We start from the raw sequence: 18450 nt of genomic DNA on the forward strand, positions 1-18450 counted from the left end.
CCTTTTGGCCAAACTCCAAACAGAGGATGACAAAGGAGGGTGAATGGGTTTTTGATTTCACTTGTTCATGCTGCTTTCTCTCTAGTTCCCCACCGACAGGGGTGGAAGTAACGAATTCCAAATACTCACGTTACTGCAATTAAGTAGATTTTTGGGTACTTGTACTTTTATTAGTATTTTTTTCAAGTGTGTAATTCTACTCATACGTGAGTACAATTTACACCATGTAATCTACTTCACTACTTTTAAAATCAAAAGTCGCTACTGAGTACGCCCACAATTTGAATTATTTTTTCCCCAATGCAAATCCTTATTGGCCATCAGATCGAACCCGGGCCAATTAAATTAATGCGTGATGTAAGGAAAGGCCAACTCAGCTGCTGCAGCAGGCGCAGGTTTCTGGAAGTAACACACCTGCCCAGCGGAGCAGAGAGTTTGCAAAATGTTGCTTGTTGTCCAAGGATTCTATTAATTGATTATTAGGCCAGAAATATACTTATTTTTGATTATGGATGCATTTTTATTCTGGTTGCCTCTTTGTTTGGAGTATCCCTTGTGCACATCCTCAACAATTAGCAATTTTTGCAATTTTCTGCACCTGCAATTGCTCTTGCAAAACTCATTTTGCATAAAAAGGGTAAATTGAAGGGTAAATTTATGTTTAATTTTGAGACCCCTAGCTGCACTACCAAAAATTTAATTTAACCCGTTAGCGGAACTAGCGGAAATTGAATTTTTCCTTTCCGCCACTAATTTGACTGCGACTGAAATCGAGACTTGTCAGACCAGGCAGCGTTTTTCCTATCTTCTATTGTCCAGTTCTGGTGGGCCTATGTGAATTGTAGTCTAGTACTACTTTGTACTTTTACTTAAGTATTTTTTTAACACTAGTACTTTTACTTGTAATTGAATACAATTTAAGCAATGTAACAGTACTTGTACTTGAGTACAAATTTTCAGTACTCTTTCCACCTCTGGCCACCGACAACCTGCAGTGCCAACACTCTTGGACATGGAAAACTTTGAGAAGGATGTGGAAGAAGAGAAATAAACAGCAGTTTGTGAGCGACACAAGAGCAGGATCTGAATATCAAACCTTCAATTAAGAGGATATTGATTAGGCCTAAGCAGGGCTCTTTGAAGTGTTTGCCTCTCCTTTCACTCCTGTTTTGTTAGTTAATTAATCATGAAGTAGCTCAGAGAATGTGAGGAGAGATGCATTCAAGATGCAACATACAAGATTGCTACTGTTTGACCTGTGGCTGCAGTGAAGAGAAGATTATGAGCCACCGTGAAATCCTAATTTGACCATTATCACCCACACGACACCTTTATATTACCCACATGTCCTCTCAGTACTCCATTTCATCATGAAATGAGGAAATAAAAGGAGGAAAAACTAGAGTAAGTACAAGTAACAATACAAACACACTGAGAAGCAGGTAATAGAGTAGCTGCACAAAACATCTGAAGTGGATAGGCCAGGTCTTCTCGTGATGACAGATGATGGAGAAAATTGCAGTCCACACACACAGTGTCAAACTGTATGTAAGACTTTCTTCCTTCCTTCACCTGTTGCCAGGGAAACATCTCAATGAAATCTGTTTCTCAGATGTTGTCATAGTGCACCTGAAAAATTCAAGCACCTGGCGAGCTTCATCATAAGGTCTAAAAGCAACAAAGATTTCACATATCAATCCTCAGTTGTGCCAAAGATAAATACAACATGACAGTGTTTAGTCTGCACGTTGGTCAAATGTCACTGAAACTGAGCTCATGGAGAAGATGTTTTGCATACTGTAGTGAGTGATCAGTCTGAAACCACAGAACAAAAGCATGTCATGTTTTCAGGACTAAACAGATATTCCTTGAGGATACTTTCCAAACACCTGCGATACATTAAAAATGACAGGTGTCAGGGTTGTGAAACTTAGAAGCGACTGATGAACTACATAAACTCTGGATGCTGCAAAATGAGTGCCTGCGGGATGTAGTGGAATGACTTGTGGCATCCATCCTAAGTGAGATGAATTACTGACAGCCTGTTTGATTTGAATAACAAGCAATTTACTGGCTTAGATGTGATGCTGCAGGTCGCTGTCAGGAAAAGGGCCACAAGCTCCTGTTGCACCAGGTGCTGGATTTAAAATATTCTGCTGTTTTCCTCTTAGATGACCTTTTTGAACATGCAGGGGGATGGAAGAGCTTGACTTTGGGCTCCAGGCATAAGAACTATACATCACCTATTTGTTAGAATCCATGACAAGTTTTTGTTTATAATTTTACAATTAGTCATTTCCTGCTGGCTGAGGAGACCAATCACAGCAGACAGCAGATAGAATATCCTGTCACCCCAGAGGTTTCAAAGCAGCACCCTCTGAGGGTCAGTGTCAGAATCTAGCTTCTCATATGGCCCCAAATATGAGTTAGTCCCCACAGACCCCCATGTTAAAATGATTATTTCTACAACAAAGAGTATATAGAAAAGATGGATTTTGTCATCCTGTGTGGCTCCAACAATCACAAATGTTTTTTTCTAAGTATTTTATACATATATATACACATACATATATATATATATGATATTCTGTGTATGGTATTATTAGCTAAATTTTCTCATCCTGATCAGTGGGCTGGTTTTCCCTCCAATAACAATAATAATTAATATAAGCTTTGCAAGGAGCACATTTATTGTTTGTGGGTGTCCTTTAAAAAAAAAAAAAAAAACGTTTTATTTACTATTTCTGTCTCAAAAACAGAACGCTTGATGTTACCTATGCTACCTGACACATTACTGTACAAATTAAGTATTAACAGACCGGATGCTAATTCTATACAGTGCTGTAATTAGCGCAGCACGATTGAATAATTCATTAAAAAATTGCAACTATAAAAACATAAAAATTGAATTCAAATTTTACAGATAAAAGGGAATCTTAATATTCAGCTTACTGAAGGTTGGTTGCACATATATGAAAAAAAGAGAGACTGCAACAGAAACAGACGGTAAAAAATAAGATAAAGCAGATGTTAATCAATCAGAGGAATACATTCAGCAGGTTGCCACATCTAAAAGGGGAGGTGTGCCCTCTTGTGGACGAAGATGGACACTGCAGTACTCATTTCACACTGAATCTTCACTTCATTTTCCAGCTCACAGAGAAAACTTACCACTACATTGCATTTTCTGGGTCAATTCACACACGAGACTCCACGAAACATTGAAAAATGATCAAAAAAAGCTCTGAGAACATAGACTTTATTCATTTCATATAAAAATGACACAAAAAAACCCTCAAAAATTTGAACAGGTGCTTCAGGTATCTTCACAGGGACAAGAGCCGGCCTGCGTCACAGACAAAGGGGAACACACCAAGCACACTGTTGCATCTTTAAATCATCTCCGCTATCAGTTTGATCAACTGCAACCTGTACAGAAATCCACCAGCAGAGGACAGGGTAAGCCTGACCCAAACCACTGCTCCGGTTAAACTCCTCCTTCTCTACCTACGTCCCCAACTCCTCCTGACTCTCCTCCTTTTTTCCCCTCTTCTTCTTCGTCTAGCTTTCCTTTTTTTTTCTTTGCGCCCCCCCATTCTGACCCTTTGTGTCCACAAGCTCTCCTTCTCTGATTGGTTCCAGACATGCCACTGAGCTCTTCTTGCCGACTCAACATTCCACAGCTGGAGACTGCACACACACACTCACACACACTCACACACACTCACACACACTCACATACATGCACTCATATACCTCTCCACCTCCCTTCCCCCTCGATCTTCGTCCAACTCAGGGAGCAAAAGGAGCTGTTTTTTTTTTTTTTTTCTTTTTCACAGCAGCTCAGTGAAACACCAAAAGCCTCAGACTGAAACAGCTCCAAAGCATTCCTCTAAGCAGGGGGAGAAAAACGTGCTCACGGGGCATTTGCTGAAGGGGGGAGGTTAAATGTTTGAGGAGGCAAATTAATTATGGTCATTACACTCTGTGCACATGTGAAATCTTAACATGATCTAAAGAGACAGAACAGATGGTGGATTTCTCTTATAAAAGACTGACTTTGGCACATTCTTTGACTTTTACATGTATATGCAACTGGGTTATGTATGCACAAGTGATGTTTTCCTTTTGCAGGGCAACAATGAGTTCAAGTGCGGGCAATCCTACCGTGAAAGTAGAAACGCTTCCAAATGTCTTTAACAGTCACATACAAGTCAAATCCTATCACAAAACCGGCATCTTTGAGAAGACAAAAAGAGAGCTTGGTGATGTAACGTCCGAAAAAGTGAACCGCGGGTCATAAAAATGATGGATCAGACAGATATCAAATTACAAACTACAAACCCCTTTTTACGGTGCATGCAAAGAAAATGACTACCCTCAAAAATTGCTGAATCAGCTCCAGATGGTGGCACAAAGAGCCAAGACAAACAAAAGTTAAGAATCACAAAGCAAAAACTGCATTTTTTGGGAGGATGACTGAGGAGAAGTGGATGACTAAGACTGATTTGGATCAAAATAAGAGTAAAAAGTGCCAGAATGTCTCTGGAGCCATGGAGGCTCAAAGTCCAACCGAGCAATGACAAGCCTCAGTCCTACTGTACTAAAAAAAGACAATGTTGTCTATTTAAAGACCAGCTTTGCAAACAAAGTTCTACTTATGTGCACAATTATAGTGTATGCCCTCAGACTCTTTGAGGTCACAGGTCTCTGTCACCTTCCACACGTTCACATTTGGACTTTTCCCTCTCCTGCCTGCCTGACAGCTGCTGCTGACGTGTCAGACCAGAATAGAGGAGAGAGGCAGACTCACAAAACCACACATGCATCATGAGAAACAGTTCTCTACAGCTGCGCAGAAAATCACAAATCAATGAAACAACAAAAACACAAGTTCAAGTTCAGGTTAATACTGATGTGGCAGCAAAAAAGATAGAAAGATAGAATTTGTTCCTGAAGAAGAATGTTAAAGACTGGAAGAAAAGCGATTTAGTAAATAGTCTTTCAATCAAAATAGCAACATGATTGAAAATAAACAGTGTGAAAAAAATTGACTTTGGAACCAGGGATGACAGCGAGGAATTACTTAACAAAACTGGTTTAATACTGAATGCTTCAGCTGCAATAAAACTGTTCCCAGTAGCTCAATTGTGGCCTCCATTATTTCTTTGAGGGAAAAGCAGATGGAAGTATCTGATTCGACAAAGGAGAAATCATTAAAAGTGTTGGCAAGAGGATTTTGGAGTTGGAGATTCAATTTTAAAATCTAATCATCTGCCGTGCTCTACACAGCCTTTCAGAAATTTAAAGATATCTTTTGGTTTCAATAGCGATTTAAAAAAAAAAAAAGTGTGTCAGAATCTGAGTCAACACGTTACAATCAGCCTCTCCTGTGCGAGATTAGGTCCAGTCCCGGGTTGGTCGTCAGTCCAGCGTGGTCAGAGCTACTCCGACTGCTCATTCAGCTCCATGTCAGACACCAAGATGTTCTTCTCGGCCTCCTCGGCGAGGCTGGAGTTGGTGCGGCTGTAGCGAGCCCCCTCGTAGGAGCCCCGCGACCCAACAGTTCGCCGGCGGTACAGGTAGATCACAGTAACTATCAGCGCCACCAGCACCAGACCCGTCACCATGATAACAATCAGAGTGGGCAGGTGGTCAGTATCCACTGGGTAGAGATGAGGAATCTGGATTAGCATGCATAGTTCACTCTATGGAACACAACACAAATAAACAGAAAAACGTGTGCACTGACAGCCAAACTTACATGTTACTGGTGATGTTTCAGCACCTGAAAATCAAAAGAGGAACAGTGAGTGTGTTCACTGACCAACTTCACCGAGAAAACTTAAACAAATACCAAAGTTTATATTTTTATTGCTTTTTTAAAACTTTTTGGAAAAGGATGTTTGTATTAAGCAGCCATTTTATCTGCACTGCTGAAGGAGTGACTTACTAAATGCTTAAGAGGCTCCTTGATAAAGAAAAACTCAGCTGTGTCTGAGCTGTCTCTGCCACTGACTTGTGTACTTGTGTGTTCTTACTGCGAGGCTGTTTGCAGATGACTCCGTGTGTGCGATTTCGGCAGGAGCCCGGCTTCCACAGGCCGCTATTGCTCTGGATCCAGAAGCAGGAGTTGATGGACAGCACAGAGAAAGCAACATCGTGCATCTCCCAGTTGGTAAATGCCATCTCTGTGTCCTCACTCCACACAAGGCCTCTACCTGTAGCAGATACATATTCAGAGGAGCTTAAAACACTCAACCTGTCACATCGTATTCTGCTTCAGTTGTAGAGGTTTGTTGGATTTTATCTTGCCATCACCCTGGCATAGCAATTTTTAAGGCATTTCACACAAATCATTTAATTGCTTTGGCTGATAATATTTCAGTCTGAATAAATGAACTTTTCTGAAATAAATCACCTTGCTTTACCACATTTATCTGACGCAAGTGAAACTGTCTTAATGGGATTTTGCTCTCCTTAATTAATTATTTAATGATTATACTATAAATCAGATCATAGTCAAGTAAATTAAATATTATAAATTTAATAAACTATCTGAGGCAATGCTGCTGGACCTTTCACGCTGATGCCCAGCCAAGCTCCGTGCGTCTGTTCTGCAAAGCCCTGAATGTGTTCCCATATAAAGCCATTCTCCGTCTCATCCAAGATGGAGAGAAGCTCTGCTCCCACTGTGGGAGAAAGAAAAAAAGAAAGAAACAGACAGAGATTGAGCAAACAGAATTGATCTTGTAGGGAAACTGAACAATGGTGCCACGTGCTCAATGAAACATTCTAAATTTAGATATATCGATGTATTTTGTCAATTTTGTTTGCTGAGCAGAAGGTCAGGAGTGTTGTGTTTTATTGGTTTTTCAAGTCAGTGTCATGAGCCGTGTGGCCCGAGTCACAGTGGTGGAGGGCTGAAATGCTTCCGTACTTTTTATGCATGATGTGCGAGCATCCTGCTGCAGTTTAAGACTTTGTAGGTTGAAGGCGTAACAGTGGTTTCTGAAGGGCACCCATGCCCACTCTCCCAGAGAGTGGGGGCACTGTCCAGGGTAGATCCACTGGTGACTCACAGGCTCATCTGCAGGGAAGAAAAAACAATATATATCAGTCCAATTCATCAAAGCCTCCTTGATCAAAGCGTTTTGCTATACTTTCTTTGTTCTATGACACACATACCACTAATTTGGCAGATAGCAGCCTCCAGTTTAACATCACAGGGAGTCATAGTCCACTGCCCTGTCGTGGTCATGTGGCCGCATCCAGCCATCTGATTGGGCTCCCCATCCTTCCAGTTTGAGTATTTCACGTCTTCATCACCCAGCCAGGTGAAGCTTCGTCCCTTAAGACGTGAAAAATAGAAGTCTCAGCATTTCCACTTACACAAATCAGTCTGGCTCCTAGTGAAACATCATTAGAGATATGTAAGTTTATCAGCTCACTCCGTAGTTGTAGAGAGCAATCCAGGCTGGCTGGTGCAGGCTGTTGATAAGCAGTGTGAAGTAAGCTTGCTCATAGGGATCCTTCACTGTGGCCAGGGTCCCATTCAAAGACTCACAGAGGTGCAGAGCACCAGTCCAGTCCAGGCGCTTCTTAACCACCCGGTACGTCACTCCACCCAGCTCCACAGGCTTTGACAGGGAGGCAGGAATGAGGGCCGGAGCCGGAGGCAGACCTTTATCTTGAGTCAGATATGAGGATTTACTTCCACACCTCTGTTTGCAACCTGATCTGCGCTTTTAAATGACATCTCTGTGGTTATTACAGAATATCTTACCTTGTTGCCTTTGACAGATGAAACCATTACTTTCCATCTCACAGGCTCTGGAGGCCCACATGCCAGTTTTTTTCTGTGGGTTGCCATGAATGATCACCACACAGTTTCCCTGAAGCGAAAGAGAAATCATAAGAACAGCAACAAACAGATGAGAAAGGTATTACATGAGTAGTGACTTGGGAGTACCGGCGTCTTGTTATGGTGCGGTCCGCTGTTGTCAATCGGCTCTCCAGGTGCCCAGTTGGTGTAGCTGAGCAGACTAGACTTGGTCCACTGGAAGTGCCCCTTAGAGTCTGATGTCAGACCCACCCAAAGGTCACTGCTGGCATTCTTAAGCAAGGTGGTGACAAAAGCTGTAACAGAAAGAATAAGTTCCATGACAGTGTTGAGAAAACATCCTTTACTTTCAAAGTTATGACTTTATAATGGCTGCGATCTGCAGTAATTACCTTGCTCTAAATGATTGGATGCCACCGCCAGCACACCTCCCTGAGTCTCACATTTCAACTTGGCTGCAGACCATGTGACCCGAGATGATTGGTCAAATACCCTGAAACACTAGAGACACAGCAGATGTTATGGCATACAAAAGAAAACAGTGACTCGTGCTCTGCGTTGTAGCATCAGATAAAATTTGTTGTGCTACGCTGCATGTATTAACTTTACTGTTTCGCTATTTGGTTCCAAGGCAGCCAGCATGCACCTTGGTTTAATTTATGATGTGTGCTGAAATCCTGAAATTGTAGACCTACCTTATGCTGATATGAAGACCATCCGTCAGGACATCCTGATGGCAGGTGAGGGGATGGTGGTGTAGGAGGAATGGTTCCTGTGACATTCACCCTCTTACAGATGTAGGGCAAGTCAGAGTGGCACTTCTGATCGGCCCAGTCCGCTGTATCAACGGGGAAAACACAAGCTCAGGGATAGTATTGTATTTGTCTTGGACTGAGAACGGACCGTTTCTGGTTGAGCTCACCTTTGCTGGCAGACATGTGGACACATTTGCGATCACGGCTGACAGGGTGCGGTCTGCCAAGGGCCCATGAAACATAATTGAGCACAGAGTGGTCAGACCAGCGGAAACGTCCATCGTTTTCATAGGTGTGAAGCCCGAGCCACCAGCTGTCACCCTCCACCTTTACCATCTGAGGGTGAAATGAAAACTGTCATGTAGTTTCAGTGTCTTTGAAACATATCAGGCTTATCAACATGGAAGGAGGAGAGCAAATTTATTGCCCAACACTAATGCGATTATCATTACATCTTTGATAATAGCATTTTTCCATTACATTGTACGATACAGCTCAGTTGTGTCTGTTTTTTTCATTGCATGTAGTATGTTAGATGTAGATGTTGACCCATAATTTGTGTTTGGTACTACCTCAGACGAGGCTCAAACAAGAAAAAAAAAACACAAAACAGTGACATAAAGACACTGTGGACCACTGTTTTGATAAAAACTTAATCAACAGCACCATTTTTAATACAAAAACAAAGCTTCCAGCAGCAGATATTTTTTTTGTCTTAAAGACACATCTCTTAGCAACAATGAAATTTCTCAAATTTGGGGCAGTACGGTGGTATGGTGGGGCTGCACAGTGTGTGTTGCACTGTCGCATGAAAAATAAGAGTTCCTGGTTTCGCAACCTGGCTGGGACTGCTCTCTGTGGAGTTGGCTCGTTTCCCCGGTACATGCGTGGGTTCTCTCTGGGGCTTCCTCCCCCCGTCCAAAAATATGCAAGTTAGATTAATTGGTGACTCTAAAGGAGTAAGTTTGAGTGTGCATGGTTGTTTGTCTCATTTGCTTCTGTTTGGCCCTGTTATGGACAACAGTGTATGCTGACAGCAGGGATAGCCTCCAAAAAAGGGAATTGAGAAAGTAGCAAAGCAACATATAAGTTGTACTAATGTAATTTTGCTGTATTAACCCAGGGCTGAGCGTTATAGAAATACCAGTATTAATGATAAGTCAAATCAAGGGGTCAATCAAATGTGTGATTTTAAGTTAACATAACATGATTTTATTAGAAATGTGTGATCATGGATGGACAAAATGTTGATGAATGTTGGAATAATGTGAATGTTTTTAAGAATCTGGTAATAATAGAATCGTATAGACATATAATGAGCAGATCATGTTTCGATGAGCTGACGGCTGTGCCGTCCAGGGGTTAAAACTGTAGATCTAACAAGATGTACTAGTCACCATAATAACTTATGTTTTGCCACTTTTGGCACTTAGCTTTGGGATTGTTGAATATTTTACTGAATTTTTCGGATTGGATGAACTCCTAACGATAATGATGAATGCTTTTTGTACCTTGCGTAAAGTGTTGGCCAGAAAAGCCTGTTCCTCAGCTGAGTGCACAGAGGCCAGTGAGGAATCAAACCAAGAGCAGATTCTCTGGGCTTGGTCCCAAGTGGTGCGGTGGTCAAAAAACTTGTACTCAGCCTCCTGAAAGGCGATCCATTCTGGTGAACTAGAAACTGAGAGATGAGAGAAGGCAGAAAAGGAGAAATATAATTGGACAGTTTTTTTAAATAAAGTTAGCAGATAGTAATCAAAGATAAGAGAAAAAGACTCACCCTCTGTGACTTCTGGTACACTCTCCACACTTCCTAAAAACACACAAAGGAAAAATGTGTAAATATAAGCAAAGGCCTTAAAGAGAAATGAGCTTATCAGTGTGTTTCAGACAGAAGGTGTCAAGGGGAGCTGTAATAATGCACAGTATTAAAAATGTAAAAATATTCTAGTGAAAGAATGAGTGAAATGCTGTCGTACCTCTGGGAATCTTGCAGATCCAGTCTAACTCTGACTCACAGTGCATGGCTAGCCAGGTCATAGTGCCCAAATCAGCTGCCGCACACTGCCGAATGTTGTAGTAGTAGCGCCCAAAGTTCTGGTATGTTAACTGACACACAAGCGAAGAGTAAACTGATAAATTTCACGCATTCGTCAGCTTCTTTTTGAATAGACAGAGGTTTGCATCTTGTTTTTACTCACTGCCAGTCCATCACTCCACTTCCAGCTGCCATTGTCCATGGGGTTCCTACGGTTCAGTCCAATCCAAAACCAGTGCTGCTCGTGGTCCTCTGACTCCCTGCAGGCATCATCATTATTAGCATCATCACCCAGTTCAGTCTCATGGTGAAATAGGCACAAAAAGAAATCAAAATCATTTTTATGCAGACGGACGTGAACTGGGCCTTTTTTTCTTGACACTCGACGAGCACGACTTTCAAACATATTTGGACATTTCCTTGTGCATGTTCAACATTATTGTTTGTGCAAATGGGGCAGGACTGTTGCATAGTAACCTTAAAAAAATTGATTTCTTAACACATTGTAGATGCTGTAAGAAGATCTACTTAAAAACTGACTGTGTTATTTTCCAAACAAAGTTGTCTTAAACAAATCATGTGGTTTGGATGTTTAAACCTAACCAAACAGCTAGCAAATGCAAAAGTGAACAGCAAGTGAAAAAATGTAAGTGAAGATTAAAATGAAATAAAGTGCAAAAAGGTACAAGTCAAGACTTACACTGATCAACAGTCAAGTACACAACTCCCAACACACACTTCAGCCCCCGATTATGGTCTAATTTGCTTATCAAAACTAGTAAAGCCTCCAGGATTTTTACAAAATGCCGTGTTTGTGTTTTTATATGCAACTCCTTTCATGTGCATAAGTGCGCATAAAAGAAAATGTCTGGTTTAGGAACACAAAGAGTAAACTGTGTTACATCATCCTTATCATCATGACATGGCAGCTGTTTAGAAGTTCATACCCACCCAAATATTTCATGGAGGACCTGCAGAACAAATTGCTCCTCCTCTGGGCTGCTGATACTCAGCAGGTTGGCTCCATGTCTTCGACAGAACAGGTGAGCCAGCACCCAGCTCTGCCTATGCTCCAACTGAGAGGAGTGAAACACCTGAACACGGGAGATTAAAAAGTGTGAATATATTTCAGTCACAAATGCAAAACTGATCCATTAACTCTTATTGGTAAGAACTACCCCTTTAACTCACAGAAAGATGTAAAATATTAGTGCTTATTTATCACTGCTAGTGACAACATTGACTTCCTAACGGGTGGGATGAACCTTGTAACAGTAGCGCAGGTTGCTGTTGCTCTTCCAGCCATTGGGACAGGAGCCACTGAGGCTTGGGGTGGGCTGAGGGACGGGGAGCTCGGGGCTTAGAGACGTGCCCTGGTTCTGGCGGCAGATAAATTTTGCCTTGACTGTGGCACACTCCTTCACCTCCCACAGACCTGTTGCGGAGCCTGTTGCCATGGCAACGCAGCCTCCACGGATGTTCACTTAAATAGATGCAGGGTGAAATGTTGGTGAGTGGGGAGGAGAGAGAGGCAGCACTGATGAAAACAGAGGAACAGTGAAAAAAGTGCAGAAGGTCAATAAACGTTTCCTATAATGTAAATGTGACTGTTGGATCCGACATTTAAGTTTCCTCAAAAACAGGAAGCACACCCGGTAAGCTCTGTCTGAGCTCTGCTGTTCGCATTATCCATATGGATCATGTTCTAAAAATGAGTTTGTGTCTCATTAGTTGGCAGGCATTTCACACGAACAAGGATCTGTTTTATTCTATAACACAAATATATGAAAAGTATTGGCTAATAATTAATAGCACACATAATTATATGCGTCTGTTTATTCATGTATTTGTATGTAGGCTCACAAGCTTCACAGCTTTAAAGATGACAAGCTATTTGAATTAAATCTTGGCGTTATCAAGAAGTCTTTAATCAGCCAAATTAACTTAGGTTATAAACTAAAGCTTTAAACTGAGTAGAAGCCATACTGTTCATATCTTTGGGTCAATCAGGGACTCTGAAGCTCGAAGAATTTCCCATCTGTTTGATAACATCTCCAAGCTTTTGTTGAGAGATTATGGATGGTGTAAATCAATGACAGCAGAATTATTCAAAAGTAGCACATAGCCTTTCATGGTGCATTGTTCTTTTACTGCTGCTTATGATATTAAAACATGAGCTGTTTGTTTGATAATCAAAGGCACTTTAGGGTTGAAGGGTATCAGTATGTTGTTCTGTGAGAACTGTGTCAAATCTATTTTATTCCTTGTAGATTAAATAAAAAAATGGCTCTAATTCAAAATGAACCTAGTCGCTTTGTGGAATTGAAAATCCCCGTCTATAGATTAGATTCAATTTTAATAATCCCCCCAAGGAAGTGAAGCCATTACAGCAAAGGTCCATGTAAATAAACTGTCAGCAGGTTTGGAAAATACTGAAACAAAAGAGAAAAATAATAGAACTGAATTATACCACAAATGCAGGAATAAAAGGTTAGAACTGAAACAAGTTGATGAATTAATTCCATCAAGAAGACAACTGACTCAGGTTATAATGAAATTAAAACATTATATAACGATAGATAACGAGTCAAAAGAAATCTGCCATCCATACGGAAGTTTATATGGAAGTGATTCCTTTCCTGGTACAAACATGCCAAATATTGTATGTTTACTGATAAAATAGATATGAATGACATTAAAGAGATCAGATTGTGCTTGTTTAAAGGTTCATGATTATAATTTTGTGGCCCACTGGAATTGGTTAAGATACTTTCATGTTTGATTTAAAAAGATAAGTAAATAAAAAGATAATACTCTTATATTTGGTCCGAAACGTCCATTTTAGGTTGTATCTCTTTAAGACTTCACCCCCTAAGAGACCCAGCCTGCTGTGATTGATCAACACATGAAAAAAAAAAGCTGTGTTCAAACTGTCCACTTGTACACTCTAAAAGTAAACAATACAAACGAGTTGGCCATTTTGTAGTGCTGTTCAAAATTTCAACTGAAAATTTAATTTCATGCTCAAACAGTACACTAAAAGTAGTTTACAGAAGCTCTATACTGCAATGGTTGACAAGGACCATAATGCATTGAAGCCTGGAGTTAGGAGCAGAAGGGGCGTGCAAACGCTAGCTACCACTTGTTAGTGCTTGCCAACATTTGCCCTCAACTGGCTGAGAAGTCTGTGGTATCTGAGATGCAGGATTTGACAAATTATTAGAAAGAAGAATGAACAAAAAACAGATTTGAAACTTTAGATATTCAGTCTAAACAGCAAAACGTAAATGTGTTGTAATGTAGCTCATTTTGAAGATTACCATATGGATACAGCGGCAGTCAGTGCTTGTGTAGGTGGATACAGTACAGCCAAAATAAAAAGTGAGGGTGTGCAGAGGTTTGTGTAATAAAGTTTTGTGTGGATTACTAATTATATTGAGTGTGTATATCATGCTGGCATTTGTTTGTGCAACACATTACTATAAATATTCAGCGCAAAATAATGAAGCACCACAAAATTCATGTTTAAAAATGCATCAGCAGCTGACTAACACTATCCTTGGTGAGAGAGAGAATATAATTTGTCCCTTCACTGTTCAGAACTGTTGATAGTTTTATATTCATAATAACAGAGATCATTATATCTACATTGTTCACATTCATTTTCGGCGTAAAACTTATAATTAGAGTTAATCTTCAAAGTGCTTTGCAGTTTGTCTTGTTAGAAGCAGCATTAGTTGTGTATTCCATTGAGTGCACTCATTCAAGTAAATATGTGTGACCTACCTGGTTGGTCTCGATTCCAGTTGGTGTACGACACTTCATCTTCACTGAGCCAGTGGAAAGAACCGGGACTGCCCTGGTCATGGAGCCCGATCCAAAAAGAATCTCCGGAGCGGCCAAACACAAGGCTGTTGGCAAAGGCCTGCTCGAACCTTTCCAGACGAAACAGGGCTGATAAACACATCTTAGAGTCTTTCAAATCACTACCAGTTAGCTTTCCTGTGTGTCAGGCTCTGTATGTACTTATTAGTAGTAGCTGTACGCACCTATTAGTAATAGTAACGAGGGCAGCTCCTTGCTCCACACAGGATTTTCTGGCCTCATCGAAGGATAGCACATCTTCTCCTACCCAGTAACAAGCTGGACTGTGCCACTTCCAGCCCTAAAATTAGAGGGGAAAAAGTGGAAAGATAACATTTTTTTCAACATACATCAGTGAAACTATTTAATATGCAGATGTGGGTGTTGATTATTTATTGTATTCATTTATGTATTCAGACAATAACTCATTTTTGAAAAATGTTTTAAATGCGAAACGCTGAAGTTCACTCATGACAACCATGTTTCAGTCGCAGCACTTACATCTGACATGTAGGAGATACAAAGATTTGTCCGCAAAAACCTGTCAGCCATGATTTAATCAAGACCTCAAACTTCTATGTATAACAAGTAAAATAGCCTCTCTGTCAGCAGAGTGAATCCCAGTTGCAGAAAGAGATGAACAAGCCTGAGCATACTAAGATAACTAATCCGACCCACAATGCCTCCTGCCGGCTCATGTAAAGCAGTTACAGACGTGTGCAGACGCAGAGTTCTGCCAACAGGCAAAACAGGGTGAGATTTTCCATGAGAATGGTAGTGAGAGACAAGTCACATTAAGATTTGAGTGCATAAACCATACCTCAGGCTTTTTTGCATAACCACGTTAGGCATCTCGACAGAACCTCAAAGATTAAAACTTGTGATCACCTTGAACACATTTTGTATCCTTCCTTTCCTTACTGGCTAATTCCACCTATTTATTTTATAAATCACACATAAACTGAACAATCCACACATTGTGTTTAATTATAATGAAAACTGCGACTAAATTTTTTTTTTTTTTAAATGGCAGTTTTCTCACCACTGACAAAAATGATGGCCTTGGTAAATTTGGAGCCTTAAATAGCAAAGCGGCCATATTTTACTTAAGGAATGCACATAAATAAGAATGCAAGGTCATAATAAGGATGTTGTATTCTAAATACTGTAGCTTATAATTCTGTTCCCCTCAGTTCAGCAGCAAGTCATGTCTATCATTTTGGGCTGAGCAGACAGTGTTCAGTGGGTTTTGTGGGCTTTGATAGCAGTGAGAGGAGACTAAACCACTAACTTCATGGCCAAACAGCAACATCATGTGCTGAATGCTACTATAAAGCTCCAAAAAGATAAGGGAGGCTGAGGATCATCTGTATTACCACACTGTATTGACAATATTGCAAATAATTTACTGATCGTAAAACTAAAGGTTTAGACATACTTTCTGATTCCAAACTCTTAACTGAGCGAACACCTGGAGCTGAATCTGAATCTAACTTTGACTCAATGAATAATTAAAACCCAAAATAAACAAAAAGAGACATACAGTAAATGCAAATAAATAAAAAATAAATAATATATATGTTACATTAACTTTGGCTTCTTTTTCATTGCAGAAGGTATGAACCCAAGATATTTAATGTTATGTCTGATCAATTTCATTTAATTTGTTGAGCCATTCCTGAATTTATGGCCTGCAACACATTCCTAAAAACATTGTTACAGGAAGGGCTTTGCCACTTTGTAAATGTGCTTTTCCTTCTCGAGAGACTTAAAAGATGTTCTAGCTTTGAGGATACCGAGCGTTGAGGCTTTTCCCAGGTGTTATTCTGTCCCATTCTTCAAAACAAAACACGTCTATGCAACAAAAAAAGATGATTGTTTCAGTTTTTTCCTCCCAGTTTTCTGCACACATTCTCTGTTGGGGATAGGTCAGGAAAGCAGACAGTGCTGTCCAGTACCTGTACCTTCTTCTTCTGCAGCCATGCCTTTATAATGTGTGCAGTAGGGGTTTTTGCATCATCAGAAAAAGACATGAAATATCTTGGGTTCATACAGTCTGCAATGAAAAAAAAGGTCAAAGAAAAAGCAAGAATCATTTAATGTCTGTTTGTTTACTTGCATGTTTCATGCTATTCCATTTTTTTGTGATTTGGGGTTGCATAAACGTACATGATAATTTACACACACACAGAGTCCAGATATGAAATTAGTCAAGGGTCTCCTGGTTGGCTTAGGCGCCCAGAGCAGCTGCCACATGCTGCCTTGAGTATTAACTCTGTGTTTTACTATCGCTCTGATTATTTACTTTGTTGATGCTAACAGCTTGACAGCATGACCCTTTATCATAAATCAGAGATCAGCAAAATTAGGCTGCCAAACAGATCCAAAGGACACAGAGATACACTGACACACAGTGACTTATCCTTACAGTTGTTATGATTTTATCAAAAGTCAACGTGGAGAGTGAATATTTTCCGAGGCCTAAACTTTCATGTGAAGCGAATTGTGAACCGGATAATCAGAGACGGATGCAGATGATTCTTTTGAGCACAGGTAGTGGGCAAGATCATGAACTCCATTCCTGCTGCGTGTACTGTGAAGAGACAAACTTGTCCTTACTCGTATATACATTTTAATTTGGTTAAATACTTGTTGAGCAAAGAGAATGGCACATGTCCCTAGGGTGAATTTAGTCAGGTGTGACTGTGGAAGGATGAGAGATGTAAGAGCGAACCTCTGAGAGAAGAGGTCAAGAGAGAAGGAGCGGCTGAAATGATTAGAGTAATAATCATGCTCCTGGCAACACAACAGACTGTTAGCAGCCGGAATGCATAAGATATGAATAAAATATATATTGGGAGAAAGGCATAAAATAATAAGAAATCTCAAGCATGAACAGAAATGTTAATGAAGCATGAAGTTCTTAAAAAGCTGAAATACTTGTTTGCAGTCTTGGTGCTGTGGCTTCCCATCACTCTTTGTTCCTGGCTTCTTACAGATGGAGGGTAGAGTCAAATTACAGGGGCTGTCATCCCAGCGGCCCTCCTGCATATAATGACAAGACCCAAACAGGAAGAAAGAGCACAGATGGTCAATATATACAAATGGAGGAGACTCGCTGACAGTAAGCATCTGTTACTTTTGGGTGATTAAGGCTCCGACTTTCAGGGGTCAGCCTGAGGGTCCAGGAGGGGGTCACTCACCGAGCCCCACATGGAGACGCAATCTTCCTGCGTGTTGCGGAAGTTATTGGGTTCAAATGGATGCCAGTGGGTGAAGATGACAGGTGTGTGGTCAGTCCACTGGAAATCCATTTGCATATCGGTGTCATGGAGCCCTACCCATAACTGGTCAATGTCTAAAAAAGAAAGAGATAATCTGAATAAGTAATCTTGCTCCTCTCTGCTGAAAACAGAACCTGGGCAACAGTATTCAAGGAACGCTTCAGTAGATTTTGGTTAACTACTTTTGCAGAGGAGGATTTTTGTTTCTTTTACACAGCAAATATCGTCATCTCTGTCTGGAACACATCAGTCACAACATCCATTTTATTCCTTTAAAATCCAGCTTCTAGTGGAAACTCTGGCAGCACAGGCCTCTGAAAGCAGTGATCTCACAAAGGTCCATTTTTCTTTGCCAAAAACACAAGTTGGGTATTTCAAAAACAGTGAACAAACACAGTGAGGAAACTGCACACAAAGGTCCAGTGCTAAATCACCTTTCTTCAGGTTACGCATGATGAATTCTAGCTCAGGTAGAGTATGGATGCTGACCAGGTTAGCCTCCATCTTCTGGCATGTTTTCTGAGCTGCATTCCAGTCGGTCTTCTCTGATGCAAGCTTGTAGCATCCAGCCTGGAAAGCCTGCCAGCCCACATCACACTCATATTTCTCATCATCTGCCCATGAATCTGTGGAAGCAAAACAGATTATCGTATAGAAAAGGAGATTTTG

At 40.7% G+C, this 18450-nt stretch overlaps 1 protein-coding gene across 1 annotated transcript in view; it reads right to left on the reverse strand.

Moving 5' to 3' along the window:
- Positions 1–3243: 3243 nt before the first annotated feature.
- mrc2 (mannose receptor, C-type 2) overlaps positions 3244–18450 on the reverse strand; it is a 28883-nt gene continuing 13676 nt past the window's right edge. The window contains exons 7-29 of the mRNA XM_075453881.1: positions 18216–18407; positions 17701–17855; positions 17438–17542; positions 14683–14798; positions 14420–14568; positions 11899–12116; positions 11585–11727; positions 10797–10893; positions 10575–10704; positions 10376–10408; positions 10110–10276; positions 8766–8934; positions 8539–8681; positions 8236–8344; positions 7973–8139; positions 7787–7895; positions 7452–7690; positions 7189–7351; positions 6941–7090; positions 6579–6692; positions 6042–6221; positions 5765–5788; positions 3244–5665 (exon numbers count right to left, since the gene is read on the reverse strand). Of these exons, the coding sequence (XP_075309996.1) occupies positions 5445–5665; positions 5765–5788; positions 6042–6221; positions 6579–6692; positions 6941–7090; positions 7189–7351; positions 7452–7690; positions 7787–7895; positions 7973–8139; positions 8236–8344; positions 8539–8681; positions 8766–8934; positions 10110–10276; positions 10376–10408; positions 10575–10704; positions 10797–10893; positions 11585–11727; positions 11899–12116; positions 14420–14568; positions 14683–14798; positions 17438–17542; positions 17701–17855; positions 18216–18407 (3293 nt within the window). The 3' untranslated portion in view covers positions 3244–5444. The remainder of the gene's footprint in view (positions 5666–5764; positions 5789–6041; positions 6222–6578; positions 6693–6940; positions 7091–7188; positions 7352–7451; positions 7691–7786; positions 7896–7972; positions 8140–8235; positions 8345–8538; positions 8682–8765; positions 8935–10109; positions 10277–10375; positions 10409–10574; positions 10705–10796; positions 10894–11584; positions 11728–11898; positions 12117–14419; positions 14569–14682; positions 14799–17437; positions 17543–17700; positions 17856–18215; positions 18408–18450) is intronic.

This window comes from Odontesthes bonariensis, chromosome 21 (assembly GCF_027942865.1).
Source record: "Odontesthes bonariensis isolate fOdoBon6 chromosome 21, fOdoBon6.hap1, whole genome shotgun sequence".
NCBI lineage: Eukaryota > Metazoa > Chordata > Actinopteri > Atheriniformes > Atherinopsidae > Odontesthes > Odontesthes bonariensis.